Source organism: Carlito syrichta, unplaced genomic scaffold (assembly GCF_000164805.1).
Source record: "Carlito syrichta isolate Samal-C Ts95f unplaced genomic scaffold, Tarsius_syrichta-2.0.1 Scaffold95853, whole genome shotgun sequence".
Classification (NCBI taxonomy): domain Eukaryota; kingdom Metazoa; phylum Chordata; class Mammalia; order Primates; family Tarsiidae; genus Carlito; species Carlito syrichta.
Genome location: NW_007039949.1, coordinates 177,478 through 199,476, shown reverse-complemented (window position 1 = coordinate 199,476; position 21,999 = coordinate 177,478). Strand labels below are relative to the sequence as shown.

Genomic DNA, 21,999 nt, shown 5'->3' with positions numbered 1-21,999 from the left:
ACTCAAAAAAAAAAAAAAAATAGGAATATCTGCCCTTGTAGTTTCCTTACAAAGTTATAAAACCATCAAATAAGGTATTATACTGAAAACATTTATAAAATACTGTATAAAATATGCTATAATTTAGAAAATATTTTTATTTTGATTCTTTGATGTTAACTGAATAGATGCTTTGAATGCTCTCTTAGCAAGATGTAAGGGAAAGAAATTTGAAGGAAAGAAAAGCAAAGAGCATTAAAATAGATTTTCCTTTAGAAGATTTTCATCCAAATTCTATAAAATGTTTCAAAAAATTGTTATCTTTATTTTAGTACCACTCCAATTGCTGAGAGGTTTTTCACCAGTTCTACCTCTCTGACTCTAAAGCATGCTGCATGGTATCCAAGTGAAATACTGGATCCCCACATAGTGCTGTTAACATCAGACAATGTAATAAGGTAAATTTTATTTTTGTCTCTCTTATAGCTTTGCACCAAATGAGTCATTGAATGTTGAAGTGCTTTTGATAACTTTTGTAACCCATTCTCAATCATAAGAATTGCCTCATATACCTTAATTACTGCTATTCCTTCTCAGTTAGTCTTCTTGCCTCCAAGTCTCTGCTTTCCTAGTTTGACCAGTAAATACCGTTAGAAGAAGATTTTTCCAAAACTCTTGATCTAACAGTATTTTGGTGATAATGTAATACAGGGTAAAGAGATTGTAGTGGAAATTGAGAGATTTAAATTCTTTTCCCGGCTTCACTTCTGTTACCTTTGAGATCTGAATTTCTTTTTTTTGTGGGGGGGGGGGGGGGGGGGGGGGTGCCTCAGTTCCCAGTCTATAAACTGAGCAGGTTTGATTTGATAATTTCTAAAGCCCCTTCCAAACTTTGCACTCTATTATTAAATTCCCCAATCCTACTTAGATTTCTACTATGTTATCAGTTAACTTTCTGGATCTGCCTTATGTAAAAAGTTTACTGGAAGGATTCAACAGAGGTATAGATATCACCAGTTTTATTTTTCCCAATCATTGCTTCTGACTGTACTCTACCAGATCTTCCCTGCTGAATAGCTGATTCCTTAATGGCATCTTATACAGCTCTCCATAACTTTCTGGTTACTTATAGTTTTTAAAACTTAGTGTAGTCCAGTTTAAAATTCTGATCTCAAATCTATTTTAAATTTATGTCCTGTCCCTTTCATAAGTCACACTTGTGTCTTGAGGGATCTGAAATGATTGGAGAGGGCGTGGTCTCCTCTTTCACTCTTTCTCTTATCCCAGTATTTTGGGATACTTTGGGTTGAACTGTAAGGAGTGGGCCTGCCTCCTCCTTCCTCTGACTCAACTTCTTCAGAGCTGGGGTAGGGAGGGTGGATAGGTGAGGCAGAGATCTTACCTAACTGTTTGCCATTGAGTGATGGAGAGGTATGCCTAATCTTGGTCTAATCTAGTTCCATCTGTTGCTAGTGACCTCCGATGTGATCTCTGTGCAGATGGTCTGTGTGTGCTTTACAGGCAGTGTTTAACTTCCAGTTCCTTCCATCACTCATGAGCTCTGGCTCCCATTAGTTTCTGTCAGCTCTTTATGCCCTGAATCCTCTCTCAAGGTGGGGTGCAGTTCCCCTTATCTGCAGAGTTTACAGTCCAAGACCCCCCCCCAGTAGATGCCTGAAACTGGAGTTAGTACTGAACCTTATGTATACAGTACTGTTTTTTCAGTCTGATAAGGCAGCTACTAAGTGACTAATGGGAATTCAGCTAGGAAATGGACCAATCTTCCTTATTACAGATATCTCCAAATCTGTCTGAGTGTTTCTCCTAGAGTCTTCCTTTCCCACCCATTTGACTTTAGAATGGGGGGTAAAGAAAGAAGAGAAGGAGAATCCTCCCATTACAAACTTTACTTGGCCCAGAATATTGAAGGTTCTTTTTAAAATAGAGTACTTAACACTTCTCTTTTCCTAAGCTTTGTACCCTGTTGACAATTTAAGGAAAAAGGAAATTTTCACTGGATGTCCTATTATACTTATTTTTTCTTTCTGCATTCCCCAATACAGTATTACTGTCTAGTATGTGTGTTTGAAATCAGTAATACTTGTAGGCACCTAAGAAGAATATAGTGAATGTGTATTCAGATGGGTCAAATTATCATTAAAAACATTTATTAAATGCTTTTGTGACATACTAATAATGAAACAAACCGAGTTTAAAAATTCTTAGTGGGAGTCAGACAAAAAAAGTGATTAATTTGGTGAAGACTTTATAAGAGACAATGGCATTCTAACAATGATATTACCAGCCTTTGGAAAATTTTTTCCCCTTTTAGCATTAGCTGTATTTGCTGTGAAACATACGTTACTTTCAATTAATATGATTTAGGTAAAAACTAATTTTATACTTCGCCTTGAGAAATTAGGGATGACATGATATTGCGTCTTTTTTTTGAGTTGGAGTCTCACTCTGTCTCGCAGGCTAGAGTGCAGTGGCACGCTCATAGCTACTGCAGTCTTGGCCTGTTGGGCTCAGGTGATCCTTCTGCCTCATCCTTCCAAATAGCTGGAACTACAGGTGAATGCCACCATGTCCAGCTAATTTTTTGATTTATTGTGGAGATGAGGTCTCACCAAGTTGCCCAGGCTGGTCTTGAACCCCTGGGCTCAGGCAGTCCTCTCACCTCTGCCTCCCAAAGTGCTGGGATTACAGACATGAACCACTGTGCCCTATGTCTTTATGTACAAAAGCATAAATTAATTGCAGGGTAAATGTCACTCACTTTGCCAGCCATTTGGTAAATAAAGAAGACTAAGATGTGGTTCCTTTATCTGGTGGGATTTAGTGGCTCATAGGCATAGACAGATGGGTGTAGTTGAAGGGAAACTGGCAAACTTAGAGGCAATAGTGAAGTGACTAGACAAGGTGAGTATGGCTAAGGGCCCAGGACGGAAGAGACAGAGGTGCAGTGGTATGGAGTAGGCTGTTAAAGAATTTGGGTAAAGGTAGAAAACATTTCTTTACGTCCCAAAGAAATCTCCCTCTCAGGTAGTTAATGAACAAATGAAATAGGCTACTTTGTTAATAACAACAAGATCTTTGCAAATAAATGGTTGTGATAAGGTAGGAAAACTCTCAAGTAAAAACTGACTAGATGGAGAGGAAAGTGTAATTTTGGGAAGTGTAATAGAATTTTAAGTACTGGTTTTCTTCTCTTCGGTTCTGGTTGCTAGAATTTACTCTCTGCGTGAGCCCCAGACACCCACTAAGGTGATTGCACTTTCAGAAGCAGAAGAGGAGAATCTAATACTCAATAAAGGGTAAGTTTATATTAGTGCCGTAAAATTTTTAAAAATTAGTTTATTGGGATTATAAATGTAATTTTAACAGAGATTGCAATGTTTTCCAGAGGTGACTAGCATGCTTTTGATAATGTGAGAAGTAAGCAAAAGTAGGCAACATGAATAAAAAAATAGAAGTTACAAATTTGAATGTCACTATATCTACTAGCTTGTTCTTTTTCAAAAAAGTTCTAAACTGTGAGTGGCAAAAACAAATTCCCTTGTTGTAACTAGGATAAGAGGCTATAGTATAATTGCAAAATTATAGAAAAGGTGAAAAGTGAGAGTGTTTGACTGGAGGGCCTACTAGCTGTTTACTCAGTGTGAATAAGGCAGATTGCTGACTCCCAGCAATCTCAGAAGCTGGAGTGGACCATAGATAACCCTTCCAATTCTCCTATGACCCTAGACTTTTTTTTTTTTTTTTTTTTGAGTTGGGATCTCACTCTGTCACCCAGACTGGAGTGCAGTGGTATGATCATGGCTTACTGCAGCCTCAAACACCTGAGCTCAGGCGATCCTTCTGCCTCAGCCACCTGAGTAGCTGGGACTACAGGAGATGCCACCATGCCCAGCTAACTTTTCCTTTTTTCTTTTTTTTTTTTGTAGATATGAGGTTTTGCTATGTTACCCAGGCTGGTGTCAAACTCCTGGGCCCAAGTAATCCTCCTACCTCGGCCTCCCAATGTGCTGGGATTACAGGTGTTGTACCACTGCACCCAGCTGATCCTTGGCTTTTTAGAAATTTTTGGGGGTTTTTTTTGAGTTGGAGTCTCACTCTGTCGCCCAGACTGGAGTGCAGTGGCTGCTTCCGGCCACTGCAGCCTCGACCTGCTGCGCTCTGGTGATCCTTCCATCTCAGCCTTCCGAGTAGCTGGAATTACCGGCACGCGCTACTATACCCGGCTGATTTTTTTGATTTATTGTAGAGATGAGGTCTCGCCAAGTTGCCCAGGTGGGTCTCAAACCCACGAGCTCAGTCAATCCACTCACCTCAGCCTCCCAAAGCGTGAGATTACAGACTGAGCCACCGAGCCCGGCTGAAAATATTTTCTTATCCATGTCAGGGACAAATTTCTGATTACTTTGACCATGAACAGAATTACCCTTTGAACTTACAAACACCATTCTTCTGGCCTCCTGATCCAGTCTTTCCAGTGATTACCACATATGATCACCCTTAGTATATGCATGTAGAGTGAAGCTTTTATACCACCATTTCTGGAAGTTCCATTTAATTCTTTTCTTTTTTGTAGTCTCACTCTGTTGCCCAGGCTTAAGTACAATGGCACACTCACGGCCACTGCAGCCTCGACCTGCTGGGCTCAGGTGATCCTTTCGCCTCAGCATTCTAAGTAGCTAGAACTACAGGCATGTGCCACCACACCCAGCTAATTTTTTTGATTTATTTTAAAGCTGAGGTCTCGCCAAGTCACCCAGGCTGGTCTTGAACCCTTGGGCTCAGACAGTCCTCTCACCTTGGCCTCCCAAAGTGCTGGGATTACAGGTGTGAGCCACCAAGCTTGGCCTTAATTCTTTTCATGTCTCTCTGGTAGTAATATCTAATAGTGTTGTTTTGTCTTTTTTTTTTTTTTTTGTAATTCTAAACATTGTTCTCTGAATATTTTATACATAGCTATTTTATATCTGACAGTTTCAATACCCAAAGTCCTTGGGAACCATCTAAATCAGCATTTGTTCTTTCTTCTGAACTGCAACCATGGTTGTTTCCTTATGATTGCTGATTACTAACTGTGAATTTACATTTACTTGAGCTTAATGTTTGGGAATATTGAGAGCCTGAATTGGAGATGTGTTCCTCCTCTGCTAGGAGCGGGGGGCTGCTGCTGATCTGGGACCATGTTAAGTCTCTCTGACAGTCCCAGAACTGAAAGTTTTAGTTAAATGATGTGAATGTCTTACAGCACTAACTTCTTAAATTTCAGTGCATTAATCTCCACAGTGGAGAAATACCTGCTTTTGGCAGTTGATATGTCCTTTTCTTGAGTAAGGGCATTTTCCCGCCTACAACATGTTTCCATAGCTGATAACAGGCATGTTGTCTAGATAAGAGGCAGTCGAACCAATCTGGTTGTCAACACACCTGGGTTTTTTGTTTTTATTTTAGTTATTTTTTCTTTTAAAGAGATGAGAGTCTCACTATGTTGTCCAGGCTGGTCTGGAACTTTTGACTTTAAGTGATCCTCCTGCTTTGGCCCTACAAAGTGCAAGGAATACAGACTTGAGAGTAACACCCAGCCCATACCTGGATTTTTAATTTCTGCTCTGCCACTTACCAGTTATGGCATCTGAGCAGGTTTTTCAGATGCACTGAGCTTCATTTCCATGTCTATATATTTCATGAACATAAAAACGATAGTGCTCATTTCTTAAGATGATTGTACAGAATAAATTAGACCATACGCTAAGAAATACTCACTGTGGGGCTTGTCACAGAGTAAGTACTCATTGATACGTACTATCATTATTAGACATACTACTATATTAAGCTCTAATTAAGTATTGATGTGTTAGGAGTCACTTAATTCTCATTAAATTAATTTCTATGTGTATTTGTGCTTATTCATTGTCTTGACTCTTTAGTTTAAGTCAAGTAGTTCTCATGTTTAGGATTTCTCATTTTTTCACCTCTTGGTACCATATACCTTTCTATGTGATAATGAAACTAAGATATGATATTTACAATACCTTGCAATGAAAAATGTTGACTCTCAACTGTATGAAATTGTAATTTTATTTTAACCATATTTTTTAACCTTGTATTGAATGGATCCTTTTTGACTCACCAATTATTTTAAATTTTAGAATATAAAAACAGCATGATTTTATAGTTTGTATTTCCTGATTATACATGTAATGAATATTTACTGTAGAAAATTGGGAAAAATAGATTATTAGGAAGAAAATAAAAACCTTTTTTAATCTCTGATAGCCTATTCTAGTATAGCGGTCAAAGTGATACTTTCAGTTTAATCAAATCATTTTACTTCCCTGTTTTACAAAACACCTTATTGATTTTCCAGTCATTAACTACAAGAGCCTCCAGGTCTGCCTCTCCAGCTTCATTTTTCTTACTGATCCCTGACTCTGGGCTCCAGCTACCTTGGCCTCCTTGCCATTCCTTAGATATCAGGCATCTTCCACCTTAGAGACTTTGCATATGTTTTTCCCTCCACCTTAACTGTTCTTTCTCTAAATAACTACAGACTTGCTTTCTTACTTCCTTCAGATCTTTTCTCAAATATCTTATCGGAGTCCCTCCACATCAACTAAAGTAGCAGCTCCTTCAGTAGCTTCTTGTCCTACGTTATTTTTCTTCATTTGATTTTTTGAATTTGTTGTTTATTTCTTCTCTTTTTGTTGTATGTCTGTCTCTAGAGGGCAGGGCCTTTGTTTAATTCACCAGCGTAGTCTCAGAACCTAGAACAGTGGTACAGAGTAGATGCTTAGTAAATATTTGTAGAACCAATGAATTCTGCTCCTCAGAGACAACTCATGTTTTTCTTGGTTTTTTTTCTTGCATTTACACGTGTGCATGTATACATTTTTGCTATTTGTGTATCTGTATTTAAACTATTTAAAATGAAGTAGCACCAAATAACTTTAAGGCCTGCTTTTTTCACTTAATTTTATATGAGTTTTACAGTAACATTTTTCATAATTATAATGTTTTGTCCTTTCATGCCACTGAATACAAATTCAATACATACCCACCTCATGTTAATTAGACATTTTGTTTTCAACAAGTTGGTTTTTAAAATCTCTTTCCAGAAGGGCGTATACCGCATCTCTAGGAGAGACAGCAGTTGCATTTGACTTTGGGCCATTGGCAGCAGTCTCAAATAATATATTTGGACAAAAAGGCAAAGATGAAGTAGTGGCATACCCACTGTACATCTTATATGAGAATGGGGAGACTTTCCTGACATATGTTAGTCTGTTACACAGGTAAGTTGAGGTGGTAACCCACCACAAATGAAAATTCAGCTTATGCTCCAGCAGAGATTGTCATGATTGGACTTGGAACCCATGTTTTTGTTTTGGAAGTGCTGCAACTCTTTAGGTGCTTGCTTGCTTACGTGGGAGAAAGAGTTGGTATAGATCATGTAAAAGTACTTATTGTTTATCTTATATGAACAAGGCTCCATGGAGATTGTTAGACATAGTAATCTGATATCTTATGTCTCAATTGTGGAGAAAAAGACATATACACATGAGAAGATAATTATCCATACTCCACAGTATTGGTGCATAGATAGTAAGAACCCAGAGAAAAGAGAGATCATTCTGACTGGAGAAGTTAAATAAATTTTCATAGAGAAGGGCTGATGTCATGTGGGACTTAAAGGTCTCATGCAGGATTAAATGAAGCATCAAGGACAGGTAAGACCATTCAGTCAGAATGACAACATAAGTAGAGTATCAAAACAAGCAAGTGCAAGTGTCATTCAAGGTTCGGTGATCAGACATTCTGGTCTAGAGTAGAAGATTCATATAGGGAGAATTAAATGATAAAGCTGAGCCAAGCGCAGTGGCTCATGCCTATAATCCCAGCACTTTGGGAGGCGGAGGCGAGAGGATTACCTGAACCCACGGGTTCGAGACCAGGCTGGGCAACATGGCGAGACCTTGACTCTACAATAAATCAAAAATTTACCTGAGCATGGTGGCATGTGCCTATAGTTCTAGCTATTTGGAAGGCTGAGGCGGAAGGATCACTTGAACCCAAAAGGTTGAGGCTGTGGTGGCCTTGAGTGTGCCATTGCACTCCAGCCTAGGCGACAGAGTGAGACTCCAGCTCAAAAAAATATGTATATATTATAAAGCTGGAAATATCTGCCTAGGGAAAATGTGATAGCATCAAGCACCTAGTTTAGGAATATGGGGTCTATTCTGTAGAAATAGGGTACTAGGAAGCCAGTGATGGTTTCTGAGCAGGAAAAGGACAAAACAATTGGTTAGGAAAGGGACTGGGGCAGAGAGACTTTTAAAGAAGCTGCTGCAGAAATTGAGCTTATATTTCACAGGCGTTTGAACTAGGATGGTAGTAATGCAAAGGGAGAAATGAAACATAGTAGGTAAGAATCAATAAGACTTAGTTACTATTTGGATAAGGGAGTATGCCATCAACAGAAAAATCTGAGGTTAAGAAAAGTAGCTAATTTGGGGAGACATTTTTTATCATTTTTAAATAAATCAGTTTGTGACAGTATTGGACCAATAAAGTGGAAATAATTCATGGACAGTTGGAAATAATAGGATGATGAGAGTTGATGAAGAAGGATAAAAGAAGAGATATGAGAATCATCTGTTACAGTAAGAGAGTCAGCCGGGCTCAGTGGCTCAGCCTGTAATCCTGCGCCTTTGGGAGGCTGAAGTGAGTGGACTGCCTGAGCCCGCGGGTTCGGGACCCACCTGGGCAACTTGGCGAGACCTTATCTCTACAATAAATCAAAAAAAATTTAGCTGGGCATGGTAGCCCGCGCCTGTAGTTCCAGCTACTTGGAAGGCTGAGGCAGAAGGATTTCCGGAGCCCAGCAGGTCGAGGTTGCGGTGACCAGGAGCGGCCACTGTACCCCAGTCTGGGCAACAGAGTGAGATTCCAACTCAAAAAAACAAAAACAAAAAAAGAGAGTCAATAGAGGATAAGAATTTGGGGAAAGTTTATAAATGCAGTGGCATAAGACCAGGGGCTTAACTTTGGAGTTTATTTACTTATACATCAACTCAGCAGATATTTATCCAGGGCCCAGTGTGTGCCAGAAGATGGAAATACATAGTTGAAGGCAAGTTCCCTGCTATGTGGTTCCCTGTATACCATAAAGGCCATAAAACTAAACCAGTAGCCATAGTACAGTGTGATGTCCTCAGGGCATCAAGGGTGCTGTGGGAGTCTGATGGAACAAATAATTAGGCCTGCTGATCTTGGAGAACTTTGAGGAAATGGTAATACAAAAGCTTGGACTTGAAGGATTCACCAGACAGACTCAGAAACAGGAGAGGTTACAGGAGAGAGTATGATAGAGTATGCACAATGATAAAGATTAGAAAGGTGAAAGACTTGGCAGATAGCAAAATGGTGAAGATTCACTATTGAGTGCATTTTCCTTGGTAGAAGTGTTCTCTGCCTTTCATACACAATCTCAGGAGGATTTTGTGATAACATTATTACTCTTCCTTATAGGTTCCCACCTTACCGCTGGACCCTTGTATATCTACCCTGTGACCTACCTAGTAACCTTAGCCCAAAACACAAAAGTCATCTACATCCTCTAACATTCTGTCAGTTTCAAATTTCTATTGGTTTTATGATTAAAATTTCTTGAATGTCTACACCCTTTTCTCCATTTCTTTGTCCCTGCTTCAGAACTTATCATGTTCTGCCTATATTATTCTTAAATAGTGTCCCTGAATCCCATTTTGGACCCTTCCATGTCATCCCCCTCACTAATATGAGATTGATTTTTGTAACATGAAGCTGTGTTACTTGACTTAATCATTGTCACCAACAGATAGATTTTGAATACTTTAACATAGCATACAAGACTGCTTCTTAAGTCCTGAATATCTGTCTAGCTATTTTTCTGTTGCCATAGACCTTGTACTTCACCTCCTATCATAATAAATAATTTGCCTTCCTCTTAGTTCCTTGTCTTTCATGCTTCTAGGACTTTGCATAAGCTGTTCCCTAGCTTGAAATGTTCAACCTTACCCCCTTCCCAGAAATCATTCTTTCCCTATTTTTCTCATTTCTTTTTGATATCTTTCTTATCCACTTTACTATCTTTATATCTTTTTGTTGTTCCTTTGTACCCTATAAATCCTTCTTATGTTACATTTATCACATGGCATATTCTGGTTAAATGTTTGACTCACCAACTTAGGGGTATCATCTAGCACTTAATAAATATGTTTATCTAATAAAATATGTGGGCCTGAAGCTACAAAGAGAGGCTGCATTTCAGAAGACAAGATTTGGTAGTCATCAGAGTATAAGTGGTAGTTAAAACCAGGCATAATTAATATGTTTTCATTTAAATGTGTATTTTGGCCGGGCTTGGTGACTCAGCCTGTAATCCCGTGCCTTTGGGAGGCTGAGGTGAGTGGATTGCCTGAGCCCGTGGGTTCAAGACCTGCCTGGGCAGGCGAGACCTCATCTCTACAATAAAATCAAAAAAATTAGCTGGGCGTGGTAGCGCACGCCTGTAGTTCCAGCTACTTGGAAGGCTGAGGCGGAAGGATCGCCAGAGCCCAGCAGGTCGAGGCTGCGGTGGCCGGGAGCAGCCACTGCACTCCAGTCTGGGCGACATTGAGACTCCAACTCAAAAAAATAAATAAATAAATGTGTATTTTGAAGAAAGTCTAGGGCTTATTACAGAACCCTGGAGGACACCAATATTTAAGAGACAGAAATTAGAAAGGACACTAGAAAGGTGTGTTCAGAGAGCTAGGAAAAGAGAACCACAAGAAAGAATTGTTACAGGTGTTAAGGGTGTCCAAGCAACCGTAACTATTAACCAGTGATAAATGCAGCAGAAGGTCAAGTTAAGTGCCTTTTGGATTTAGGAAATCTCATGGGTGACCTTTGCCATAGTAGTTTCAGTGGAGGGATGAAAGTATAAACCACAGTAAATTTGGAGCGGGGTTTTTCAGCCTTTGCACTAATGACATTTTGGTCTGAATTATTCTTTTTGTGGGGAGCTGTCCTACAGGGGAATGTTTAGCAGCACCTCTGACCTCTACTCATTAGAAGCCAGTTAGTACCCCCAATCCCAGTTATGACAACCAAAAATGTCTTCAGATGTTGTCAGTGTTCTCTCAAGGGCAAAATTACCTCTGGTTGAGAACCACCAAAGTGGTAGAATGTGAGTAGGAAAGTGAAAAAGTTGAGACATTGGGAATATACAACATTTATGATGAAAGTATAATAGCTGGTAGAAGACACAGCTAAAGAATGCTTTTAAGGAATGAGCATGGTTATCTTCTGTCAACATTTCCCAAATATTCTTTCACTCCTTTTTTAGCCCTGGAAATATTGGAAAGCTTTTGGGTCCATTGCCTATGCATCCTGCAGCTGAAGATAACTATGGTTATGATGCTTGTGCTGTACTCTGCTTACCCTGTGTCCCTAACATCTTAGTGATCGCTACTGAGTCAGGAATGTTGTATCACTGTGTTGTACTAGAAGGGGAAGAAGAAGATGACCAAACAGTAAGTGCAAGCTAATGTGGGTATATTTTGTATCTTCAACATCTAGTATAATTTCTGGCTAAATATGAATGCTTAAAATATGAGGAATTTTTAGCTTATGCTTCTGATATTTGGAAATTATACACTTTAAAGCAATTGAAGCACACTTAACAACCTAAATGGAAAGAAGTTAGAAGATTGCCCAACTTACTTGGTCCACTAACCTATGTATTTCTTTTTTTGAGTTGCCCAGGTTGGAATGCAGTGGACAAATATAAAGAACCTTGAAATTACTAAATTGGCTTTTCCAGACAACTCCCTAAAACAGAGAGAAATCTTTTTTCTCTTAAAAATTACAATGTACTGTTTGGATAGAGGTGGAATTAAGAAGAGTTTGAAAGCACTACTTGACCCAGCTTTTTGCTTCTGTTTTTAATTTTCAAATGAACATGGCAGATAAAAATTACAACATTTTTTTTACAGTCAGAAAAATCCTGGGATTCCAGGGTCGACCTCATTCCTTCTCTGTATGTGTTTGAATGTGTTGAGTTGGAGCTTGCTCTGAAACTGGCATCTGGAGAGGATGATCCCTTTGGTTCTGACTTTTCTTGTCCAATCACACTTCATAGAGGTAAGGTATTCACTAAGTTTAGCCCTTTTATCCCATTATATACTATCACAGACTGTTCCAGTCTTTAAAAAGGTGACTTTTAAAAGGTGACTGGGTTATTTTGGCCTTATAGTTACTATAGTTCTGTCCAAGACAGACTGAGCAAATTTCCCAAGTTTTAAGAAAGTGATCTTCAGTCTGGATCCACCCAGATTTATAATAGCAAATTGTTCCTGGTCCTATCAAAAACAGACCAGTCATATGATTCTACAATCCGACTACTGGGTATATATCCAAAGGAAAAGAAATCAGTGTCAAGGTAACTTTATTCCCATATTTACTGCAGCATTATTTATAATAGTCAAGATATAGAATCAACGTAAGTATCATCAGCAGGCAAATAGAAAAAGAAAATGTGTATATACACAGTGGAATATTGTTCAGCCTTAAAAAGAAATCTTGTCATTCATAGCAATGGGGAAAGATTTCAATCTTGTAGCAGTTTGACCTAATCTGCTTATAAGCACCCATTAGCCAGTTTGCCTTGGTTTGGTGATAATGGCTTCGACTCTATATAATATATAGCCTAGCCCAAGTATTTAAGGAGGCAGTATTCCGTACATAATTAACCAACAAAGATAACTCATTTAGGCATGTCTGATTAAAGTGTTTTGAGAGATTATTAAGTCTAAGAACTTGTAGATGAGGAAACAGACCTAGTGAGATAAACTGACAAACTCACTGGTTTCCTTATATAAATACATATATCTTCAGGAAATCTTAAGTGTAGGCATTTTTCTTGATTCTTCTAATGGGAGTAACATTTTCATGTGTGAAGACTAATACATTTTTTACTTGCTTATATTTGTGCTTAATGCATATTAAAATCACTGAAGCATACCCAGATTTCTTAGTGACAGAAGTGAAATGACTACCATATAACGTAAGGGTGGTGTCTAACAAATGTCCTATATCGGTAACTAAATGATGTCTCCTTTTCTTTTTTTTTTATTTTTTCTTTTTTTGAGTCAGAATCTCATTCTGTTGCCCAGGTTGGAGTGCAGCGGAATGCTCTTGGCCACCGCAGACTCGACCTGCTGGGTACAGGCAATCCTTCCATCTCAACTTTCCAAGTAGCTGGAACTACAGGCGTGCACCACCATGCCCAGCTAATTTTTTAATTTATTGTAGAGTCAGGGTCTCACCTTGTTGCCCAGGCTGGTCTCAAACCTTGGGCTCAGGTAATCTTCTCGCCTCCACCTCCCAAACTGCGGAGATTATAGGTGTGAGCCATGATGCCCAGCTAATGACTCTTTTTCATAACACATTTCTTTTACATTCCAATATTAAGATTTTTCTGTTGACTTTAGCACTACAAATTTTGAAAAGCCTTTTTAAACCATGGTAGACCTAATGAGATGATTTGAGCCTTGAGCCTTAAGTATAGGCAAATAAAAAGAAAGTTTTCAGTATTTTATTGCTCAAACGGATGGATGGCTTTTTAAACTTTTTATAGCAGACTATGGTTCTTTAACTTTTTATAGCAGAATGCTGTTTTCAAAGGTGTTATACAGAACCCTAATATGTAAAACAGATAAAAATAATATAACATCAACTTTATAACCTTAACTTACTATAAAGTCACCAATAAGAAAGTGAGGCTAGCTAGGCACAGTGGCCCATGCCTATAATCCCAGCACTTTGGGAGGCCGAGGTGAGAGGATTGCCTGAGCCCATGGGTTGGAGACCAGCCTAGGCAACATGGTGAGACCTCATCTCTACAATAAATCAAGAAAAATTAGCCTGGCATGGTGGCACACGCTTGTAGTTACAGCTACTTGGAAGGTTGAGGTGGAAGGATCGCCTGAACCCAGCAGGTAGAGGCTACAGAGGTCATGAGCATGCCACTGCACTCTAGCCTGGGCTACAGAGTGAGACTCTGGCTCAAAAAAAAAAAAGTGAGGCTGTTAGAAAAAAGGAAAATTTAATATAGGGTTTTTATGGGTTACTGTTGCCATTTTGTCAGCTTTAGTATAAACATTATTTCCATATTTTTTTTTAGCTTAATATCTTCAAAATCTTTTATCTTGTTACAAAGATAAATATTTATAAATAATAACAAGTATTAGGAGCTTATCTTTTAGTCTCAGGATCGCCTTACTGATACTGGAGCTCAAAGGAAGTATGGAAATTTTAGTCTCAAAACAAGTTAACTAAAATCATATAACAACTGCTCACATTACTTAATATAAGTATAGATGATTGTCAACCAGGTGTAGTGGCTCATGCCTATAATACCAGCATTTTGGGAGGTTGAGGCAGGAGGATTACTTGAGTCCAGGAATTCAAAACCAGCTTGGGCAACAACTGCAAAACCTCAACTCTATAAAAAATATAAAGATTAGCCAACCATGTTGGCACACACCTGTTACTCAGGACGCTTAGGTGGAAGGATCCCCAGAACCCAGGAAGGTGAGGCTGCCATGAACCACAATCATCGTGATCATGCCACTGCACGCAAGCCTGGATGACAGAGTGAGACCCTGACTCAAAAAAAAAAAAAAAAAGAACATCCAAAATTAAAAATAAACTAAAACTATCTGTAAGTCAACATTATGAAGGCATATAAAACATCATTTCCCATTTCACACCTTACTATACGATGACAGAACTATTGTCTGTGCTGTTGTGCTAAATGTTTTTGATGCCTATGCTGTAGCAGTGCATTTGCTTCAAAAATTTCGTTTAGAGTAGATGTATGTAAGCATAGGTTTTCTGCAGAGCTACCATTTTTAATCATTTATTTTTGAAGCGGTTTAAATAAATGCGTAGAGGTACACAAAAAGGCATAAATGAGTTGCTTGACAGCAAATATTTACGTTTCGGTGAACTACATCGTGTTAATATTTAGAAAATAACATTTAGATTGTGTTTACTGTGGTTTTTGGGGGTTTTTTTTGAGTTGGAGTCTCTTACTCCCAGGCTAGAGTGCAGTGGCACGCTCACTGCCACCACAGCCTTGACTGCAGGGCTCGTGTGATCCTTCTGCTTCAGCATTCCAAGTAGCTGGAACCACAGGTGTGCACTACCATGCCTGGCTAATTTTTCTATTTGTTGTAGAGACAAGGTCTCACCAAGTGTCCAGGCTGGTCTCAAACCCCTTGACTCAGGCAGTCTGCTTACCTCTGCCTCATTAAGTGCTTGGATTACAGGCATGAGCCACTGTAACCAACTGTGTTTACTATACTTTTAAAAATACAGGCAAACCTCATTTTATTGTGCTTTTGCATTATTTCATTTCACAAATAGTGTCTTTTTTCTTTCTTTCTTTCTTTCTTTTTTGTTTTGAGTCAGGGTCTCACTCTGTCACCCAGGCTGGAGGGCAGTGGCACAATCACAGCTCACCACAACCTCAACCTTCTGGGCTTGGGTGATCCTTCTGTTTTAGCTTTCCAAGTAGTTGGGACTACAGGCATCTGCCACAATGCCTGGCTAATTTTTTTTATTTTTGTAGAGACAAAGTCTCACTGTGTTGCCCAGGCTTGTCTCAAACTCCTGGCCTCAAGCAGTCCTGTTGCCTTGGCCTCCCAAAGTGCTGGGATTACAGGTGTGAACCACTGTGCCTGGCTGGATATTGCATTTTTTATAAATTCAAGGTTTGCGGCAACTCTGCATTGAACAAGTCTATCAATACCAGTTTTCCAGCAGCATGTACTCATTTCATGTCATGTCAGCATTTTTTTAGCAATAAAATAAAATTATGTACTTTTTTTAGACATAATGCTATTGTACACCAAATAGACTACAGTCTAGTATAAACATAATTTTTTTTTTTTGAGTTGGGATCTCTGCCACCCAGGCTGAAGTACAGTGGCACAGTCAAAGCTCACCACAGCCTTGACCTCCTGGGATCAATCCTCCCACCTTAGCCTCCTGAGTAGCCAGTATTATTGGCTTGCATTACACACCCAGCTAACTTTTTCATTATTTGTAGAGACAAGGTATCATTATGTTGTCTAAGTGGGTCTCAAACTCCTGGGCTCAAGCAATCCTCTTTCTTGGGCCTCCCAAAGTACTAGGATTACAGGTGTCAGCCACTGTGCCTGGCCTAATATAACTTTTATATGTACTGGGAGACCACAAAATTTGTGTGACTCATTTTATGGCAATACTTACTTTATTGTGATAGTCTAGAACCAAACTTGCAATATCTCCAAGGTATGCCTATACTTAAAATAGATTTGAAAATTGAACTCAAATCTCAAAATTGCAAAACCTATCACAGTGCCACAATATGAAAGTCCTATAAAATCTTCCATCACCAAATATGTTTGTAGATTATTAGGGTGGATTCTTTTAGTTTTCTGATGGCTACTTTTATATCATTAACGATTACATTTGCAGATCCCAAGTGTCCTTCAAGATATCACTGTACTCATGAAGCAGGGGTACATAGTGTTGGACTAACTTGGATTCATAAACTTCACAAATTTCTTGGATCAGGTGAGTTTATTAACTTTCTGTACTTTTCTTTTTTTCTTTTTTTTTTTGAGTTGGAGTCTCACTCTGTTGCCCAGACCGGAGGGCAGTGGCATGCTCCTGACCACCACAGCCTCGACCTGCTGGGCTCCGGTGATCCTTCTGCCTCAGCCTTCCAAGTAGTGGGAACTACAGGCGCGCGCTACTATGCCCAGCTAATTTATTTATTTATTTATTGTTGAGACAAGACCTTGTCAAGTTGCCCGGGTGGGTCTCAAACCCGTGGGCTCAGGCAATTCACTTGCCTCAGCCTCTCAAAGTGCTGGGATTGCAGGCTGAGCCACCGAGCCCGGCTTACTTTCTGTACTTTTCAGTAGATTTCAGAGGCTCTATTAAAAAGTAGTTTGGAATAGAAAAATAATAGAGAAAGTCAGTGAAGCCAAAAAGTTACTTGGAAAAAAATCAACAAAATTGACAAACCTTTAGCTAGACTGATCAAGAAATAAAGACAACTCAAATTACTACAGTCAGGAATGAAAGAGGATATTATTACTGACCTTCCAGAAATAAAAAAGACTATAAAGGAGTACTATGAACAAATGCATGATAGCTAGTTAATCTAGATAGTCTAGATGAATTGGAAAGAAATAAACTACCAAAACTGACTCAAGAAGAAATAGAAAATTTGAATAGATTTATAACAAGAGACTGACTAGTAATCAAAAAACTACCCAAAAAGAAAAACCTAGAACCAGATGGATTCACATTTAAAGAATCATTACCAATTCTTAACAAGCTTTTCCAAAAAATAGAAAAGAGGGAACATGTCCCAGCTCATTCTGTGAGGTCAGTATTACCCTTATACCCAAACCAAACCAAGACATCCAAGTAAACTTATGAATATAGGCACAACAGATCCTCCACAGAATACTAGCAAGCTAAATCTAGGAACATGTAAAAAGGATTATACACATGACCAAATGGGATTTAACTCAGGAATACAAGGTTAGTTTAGCATCTGATAATCAATTAATAACTGTACTATATCAGTAGAATAAAGGACAGAAACAATATGAATACATTTAAGAAAATCCAACAGCCTTTCATCTTAAAAACACTCAGGACACTAGTAATAGGAAGGAACTTCCTCAAACTGATAAAAGGCATCTATGAAAAACCCACAGCCAGCACCATGCTTAATGGTAAAAGATAATGCTTTCTACATTGGCTTTCTACTGCTGCTGTAATACATAACCAAAAACTTAGTGGCTCAAAACATTACAACTGTATTATCTTACAGTTTTATAGGTTAGAAGTCCCATGTGGGTCTCAGTGGGTTTAAATTGAAAATCAGTTTTCCTTTCTGGAGGCTCAGGGGAAGATTCCCATTTCCTACCCTTTTTTTTTTTTTTTTTTAAGCTTCTGTCACATTCCTTGGCTTGTAACCCTTTTTTCCATTTTTAAAGCCAACTACCGTGGGATTGAGACTTTCTCACATTGTATTTCTCTGACCTTTTTCCTCCTTGTTTTACTTTTAAAAGAACTTGTGATGCCATTGGGTCTACCCAGATAATCCAAGATAATATCCCTAGCTTAAAGTCATCTGATGAACAACTTCTATTCCATCTGCAACTTTAATTCCTCTTTGCCATATAACCTAACATATTCACAGGTTCTGGGGATTGGGACATGGACATCTTTGGAGAGTCCATTATTCTACTTTACCTCGTCCTCCAGAGGTTCACATCTGAGCCAAATGCAAGATTCACCTTATCCCAACATTCTCAAAAGTCTCAAACCATTGTGACATCAACACAGTTAAAAATGTCATGAGCTCAAAAGTTCTACATCTCTTCATCTCAATTGAGTATGGGTGAAATTCTGAGTATAAAACACTCTGGGGCAAAATTCTTTCCTATCTGTGGACTTAAGAAACTAGAAAAAAGGTTATGTGCTCTCAGAACACAATGGTAGAATAGGCATAGGATACCAGTTATAAGCATTTTAATTCAACAGAGGAGGAAATGGAAGTGAAGAAAGAGTCACAAGTCCAAGCCATTTCAAAATCCAAATTTCAGTAGATTTAAAGGCTTGGGGATAATCCTAAGGGTTTATAGACTCTTAAGCCCATGAGTGACAACATAGTGAGATGCTTGTTTCAAAAAGAAAAGATAAATTGCCCAATTTTTTAGATGAGCAAAGGCTTTGCATAGACAATGATATACAAGTAGCATATGAAAAGATGCTGAAGGCCAGGCGTGGTGACTCAAGCCTGTAATCCCAGCACTTTGGGAGGCCGATGCGAGAGGATCTCCTGAGCCCAGGGGTTCGAGACCAGCCTGGGCAACTTGACGAGACCTTGTCTCTACAATAAGTCAAAAAATAAGCCGGGCATGGTAGTGCACACTTGTAGTTCCAGCTACTTGGAAGGCTGAGGTGGAATGATCGCCTGAGCCCAGTAGGTTGAGGCCGCAGTGACCGTGAGCATGCCACTGCACTCCAACCTGGATGACAGAGTGAGATGCCAACTCCAAAAAAAAAAAAAGAAAAGATGCTCAATATCATTAGTCATTATGGAAACAAGATACCACAAAACCACACTGATATATTACTTCATACCCACCAGTATGGTTAAAATGAAAAAGATGGACAATAACAAGTATTGATGAGGATGTGGAAATATAAAGATGTGGAAATATAAAGACCCTCATACAATGCTTTTAGAAATGTAAGATGGTGCAGCCACTTTGGAAAACAGTTTGGCAGTTCTTCAAATTAGAGTTACCATATACCTAGTAGTTCCACTCCTGAGTATATGCCCAAGAGAAATAAAAACCTATGTCTATATAAAATACTGGTACATGAATGTTCATAAGCAGCATTATTCATAATAGCCCAAAGCCAGATGCCCAAGTGTCCATCAATGAATGGATAAAGTGTGGTATAGCCATACAATAGAATATTATTCAACAGTAAAAAGGAATGATGTAGTGATACATGCCACAGCAGGGATGAGACTTGAAAACATGCTAAGTGAAAGAAGCCAATCACAAACAACTTAATATTGTATGTTTCCATTTATGAAATGTCCAGAATAGGCAAATCCAGAGACAGAAAGTAGGTTAATGGTTGCCTGGGTCTGGGAAAGTTGGTGGAAACTGGAGAATGACTACTAATTGGGTATGGGGGTTTCTTTTTGGGAAATGAAAATATTCTAAATTGTTGTGCCGCTTATACAAATCTTGTAATATACCAAAAATCTATTGAATTGCATACTTTAAGTGGGTGACACATAGTATTGTGAATTATGTCTCATAAAGCTATTACAGGTTGAGTATCCCTGATCTGAAAATTTGAAATCCAGTATGTTCTAAAACTTTTTGAGTGCTGACATGATACTCAAAGGAAATATCCATTGGAGCATTTAGAATTTTGGATTTTTGGATTAGGGATTTCAACCACTAAGTATAATGGAAATATTCCAAAATTTTTTTTTAAATCTGAAATCCAAAACACTTCTGTCCCAAGCATATTAGGTAAGGGCATAGTCACCCTGTATAAAAATGAAATCTGTGTGGGTAAGGAAGAACATGGAAGGAAACAATTTCTGGTTCTGTTTTCAGTGAAACATTTTCATATTTAGAAACTTTACCAATGAAAAGCCTACTTTCCTTCTTGGTGCAGAAATCTATACCCCTGGGGAAAGGTATTTCTATGCCAGAAAGGCACAGTCCTTGTGAAGCAGTGTTCTGAGACAAGAACTTCATTGCATGTAACTAATATCTTTAGCATTTTAATTTTGAGACTTGTCTACACATCAGTTAATTTATATGATATGTTCCTTTGTAGATGAAGAAGATAAAGACAGTTTACAGGAACTTGCTACAGAACAGAAATGCTTTGTTGAACACATCCTTTGTACGAAGCCACTGCCGTGCAGGTAAGAACCTTATCACCCTTGTATGTACAAAAAGCAATTGTTCATTTTAGTGATTCATACACACACACATACATATATGCAAATTACACTCACATTCACACTATTTATTGCTAAGCCATCTGAAAGTAAGTTGCAGACATAATACTTCTCCCCTAAGAGTATCCTGTCTATCAAATGATCATCAAAAGCACTCTTCTGCTCCAGGGTCACACCACATATTTCCTCTGTCTGGAAGGTATTTCCCCAGCTTGCTGTCTCCTCTTGGCTAACTCTTACTCCTCTTTTTGATCATAATGGCATTTTTCAGACAAAACTCACTTGACTCCTAATCTAACTTAGTGGCCTTCTATTCTTTCTTTCTTCATGGCGCATATTACATTTTATATTTGGGTTTGCTTAATATCTGTCACCACTAATGTCTGCCCATCACTGCATTGCTGTGTGCTTATTTGATGCTGTTGCCCATGCCTCCTCTTTGAATCACTCCTCCTTGGCATCCTTGCCATTTGTCCTTCGAGGTTCTCCTTCAGTCCCTCTGGCAGCCCTTTTCTCAATTTTTTCTTCCTGGGCTGGGCTGGGCTCCTCTGCCTCCACTCACTGCTTATAAGTAAGTGTTGCTCACCACCCTCAAGCCTCCTACTCATTCTAGGCCCTTTTCTGAGCAACCTTTGCCATAATCATGGCTTCAGTGCTGACAGCTCCCACATCTACATCATCCCAACCCAGACCACTCCAAACTCCACACCTCCATATCCAGCTGCCTGTTGGGCTCCTCCACTTCGGTGTCCCATAGAAACAAAACTCCAAATGTCCCCATTAACTCATCTTCTGTCTTCCCAAATCTACCCTTTCTCCTGTGTGCCATTTTCCTGAAGCGTACCACATCTACCCAGTTATCCCCAGTAAAAACCTAGGAGTTATTCTAGACACCTCCCCTTATTCTACTCATCAACTACTGAATATCTGCTAGACACTGAGTATACAGACATGAAGCAAACATAAATACTAAGAAGCAGACATAGTCTAAATTTGGCACAGGACCACGGGAAAAATACTTGTGGGATTAGAGGGGAGATAGCAAACTGTACCACGTTGAAAAGAAAACAGGGAAAATATATAATAAAATCCCATTTATGTCCATTTCAAAAACAGGTACAATTACATAGTATTGCCTAGGAATGAATACATAGATAGGAAAACTATAAAACAAAGCAAGAACATGATACCATGTAGAGTCAGAACAGTGATTACTTCTATGACGAGTAAAGACTGTGATCAGGAAGGGTCACATGGGAAGTCTAAGGCCACTTCAGTATCCTAATTCTTGACCAGGATACAAGTTGTATGGTGTGTACCTGCCGTGATGTGTAGATTTCACAGATGATAAAAAGTAAAATTTTATGACTTCCCAGATCCCCCTCACACCCCCCCCCCCCAAAAAA

General features: G+C 38.9%; 1 protein-coding gene across 5 annotated transcripts in view; it reads left to right on the top strand.

Moving 5' to 3' along the window:
• The window catches only part of NUP88 (nucleoporin 88), a 33,118-nt gene that overhangs the window by 4,563 nt on the left and 6,556 nt on the right, over positions 1 to 21,999 (top strand). For 2 of the 5 annotated variants that reach the window (XM_008061898.1, XM_021714247.1), the window contains exons 3-9: positions 312 to 437; positions 3,210 to 3,296; positions 7,110 to 7,286; positions 11,363 to 11,549; positions 12,012 to 12,159; positions 16,543 to 16,641; positions 20,467 to 20,557. In XM_008061898.1, coding sequence (XP_008060089.1) covers positions 312 to 437; positions 3,210 to 3,296; positions 7,110 to 7,286; positions 11,363 to 11,549; positions 12,012 to 12,159; positions 16,543 to 16,641; positions 20,467 to 20,557 — 915 coding nt within the window. The remainder of the gene's footprint in view (positions 1 to 311; positions 438 to 3,209; positions 3,297 to 7,109; positions 7,287 to 11,362; positions 11,550 to 12,011; positions 12,160 to 16,542; positions 16,642 to 20,466; positions 20,558 to 21,999) is intronic. The other 3 variants (XM_021714250.1, XM_008061915.1, XM_008061908.1) reach the window with 3 other exon arrangements.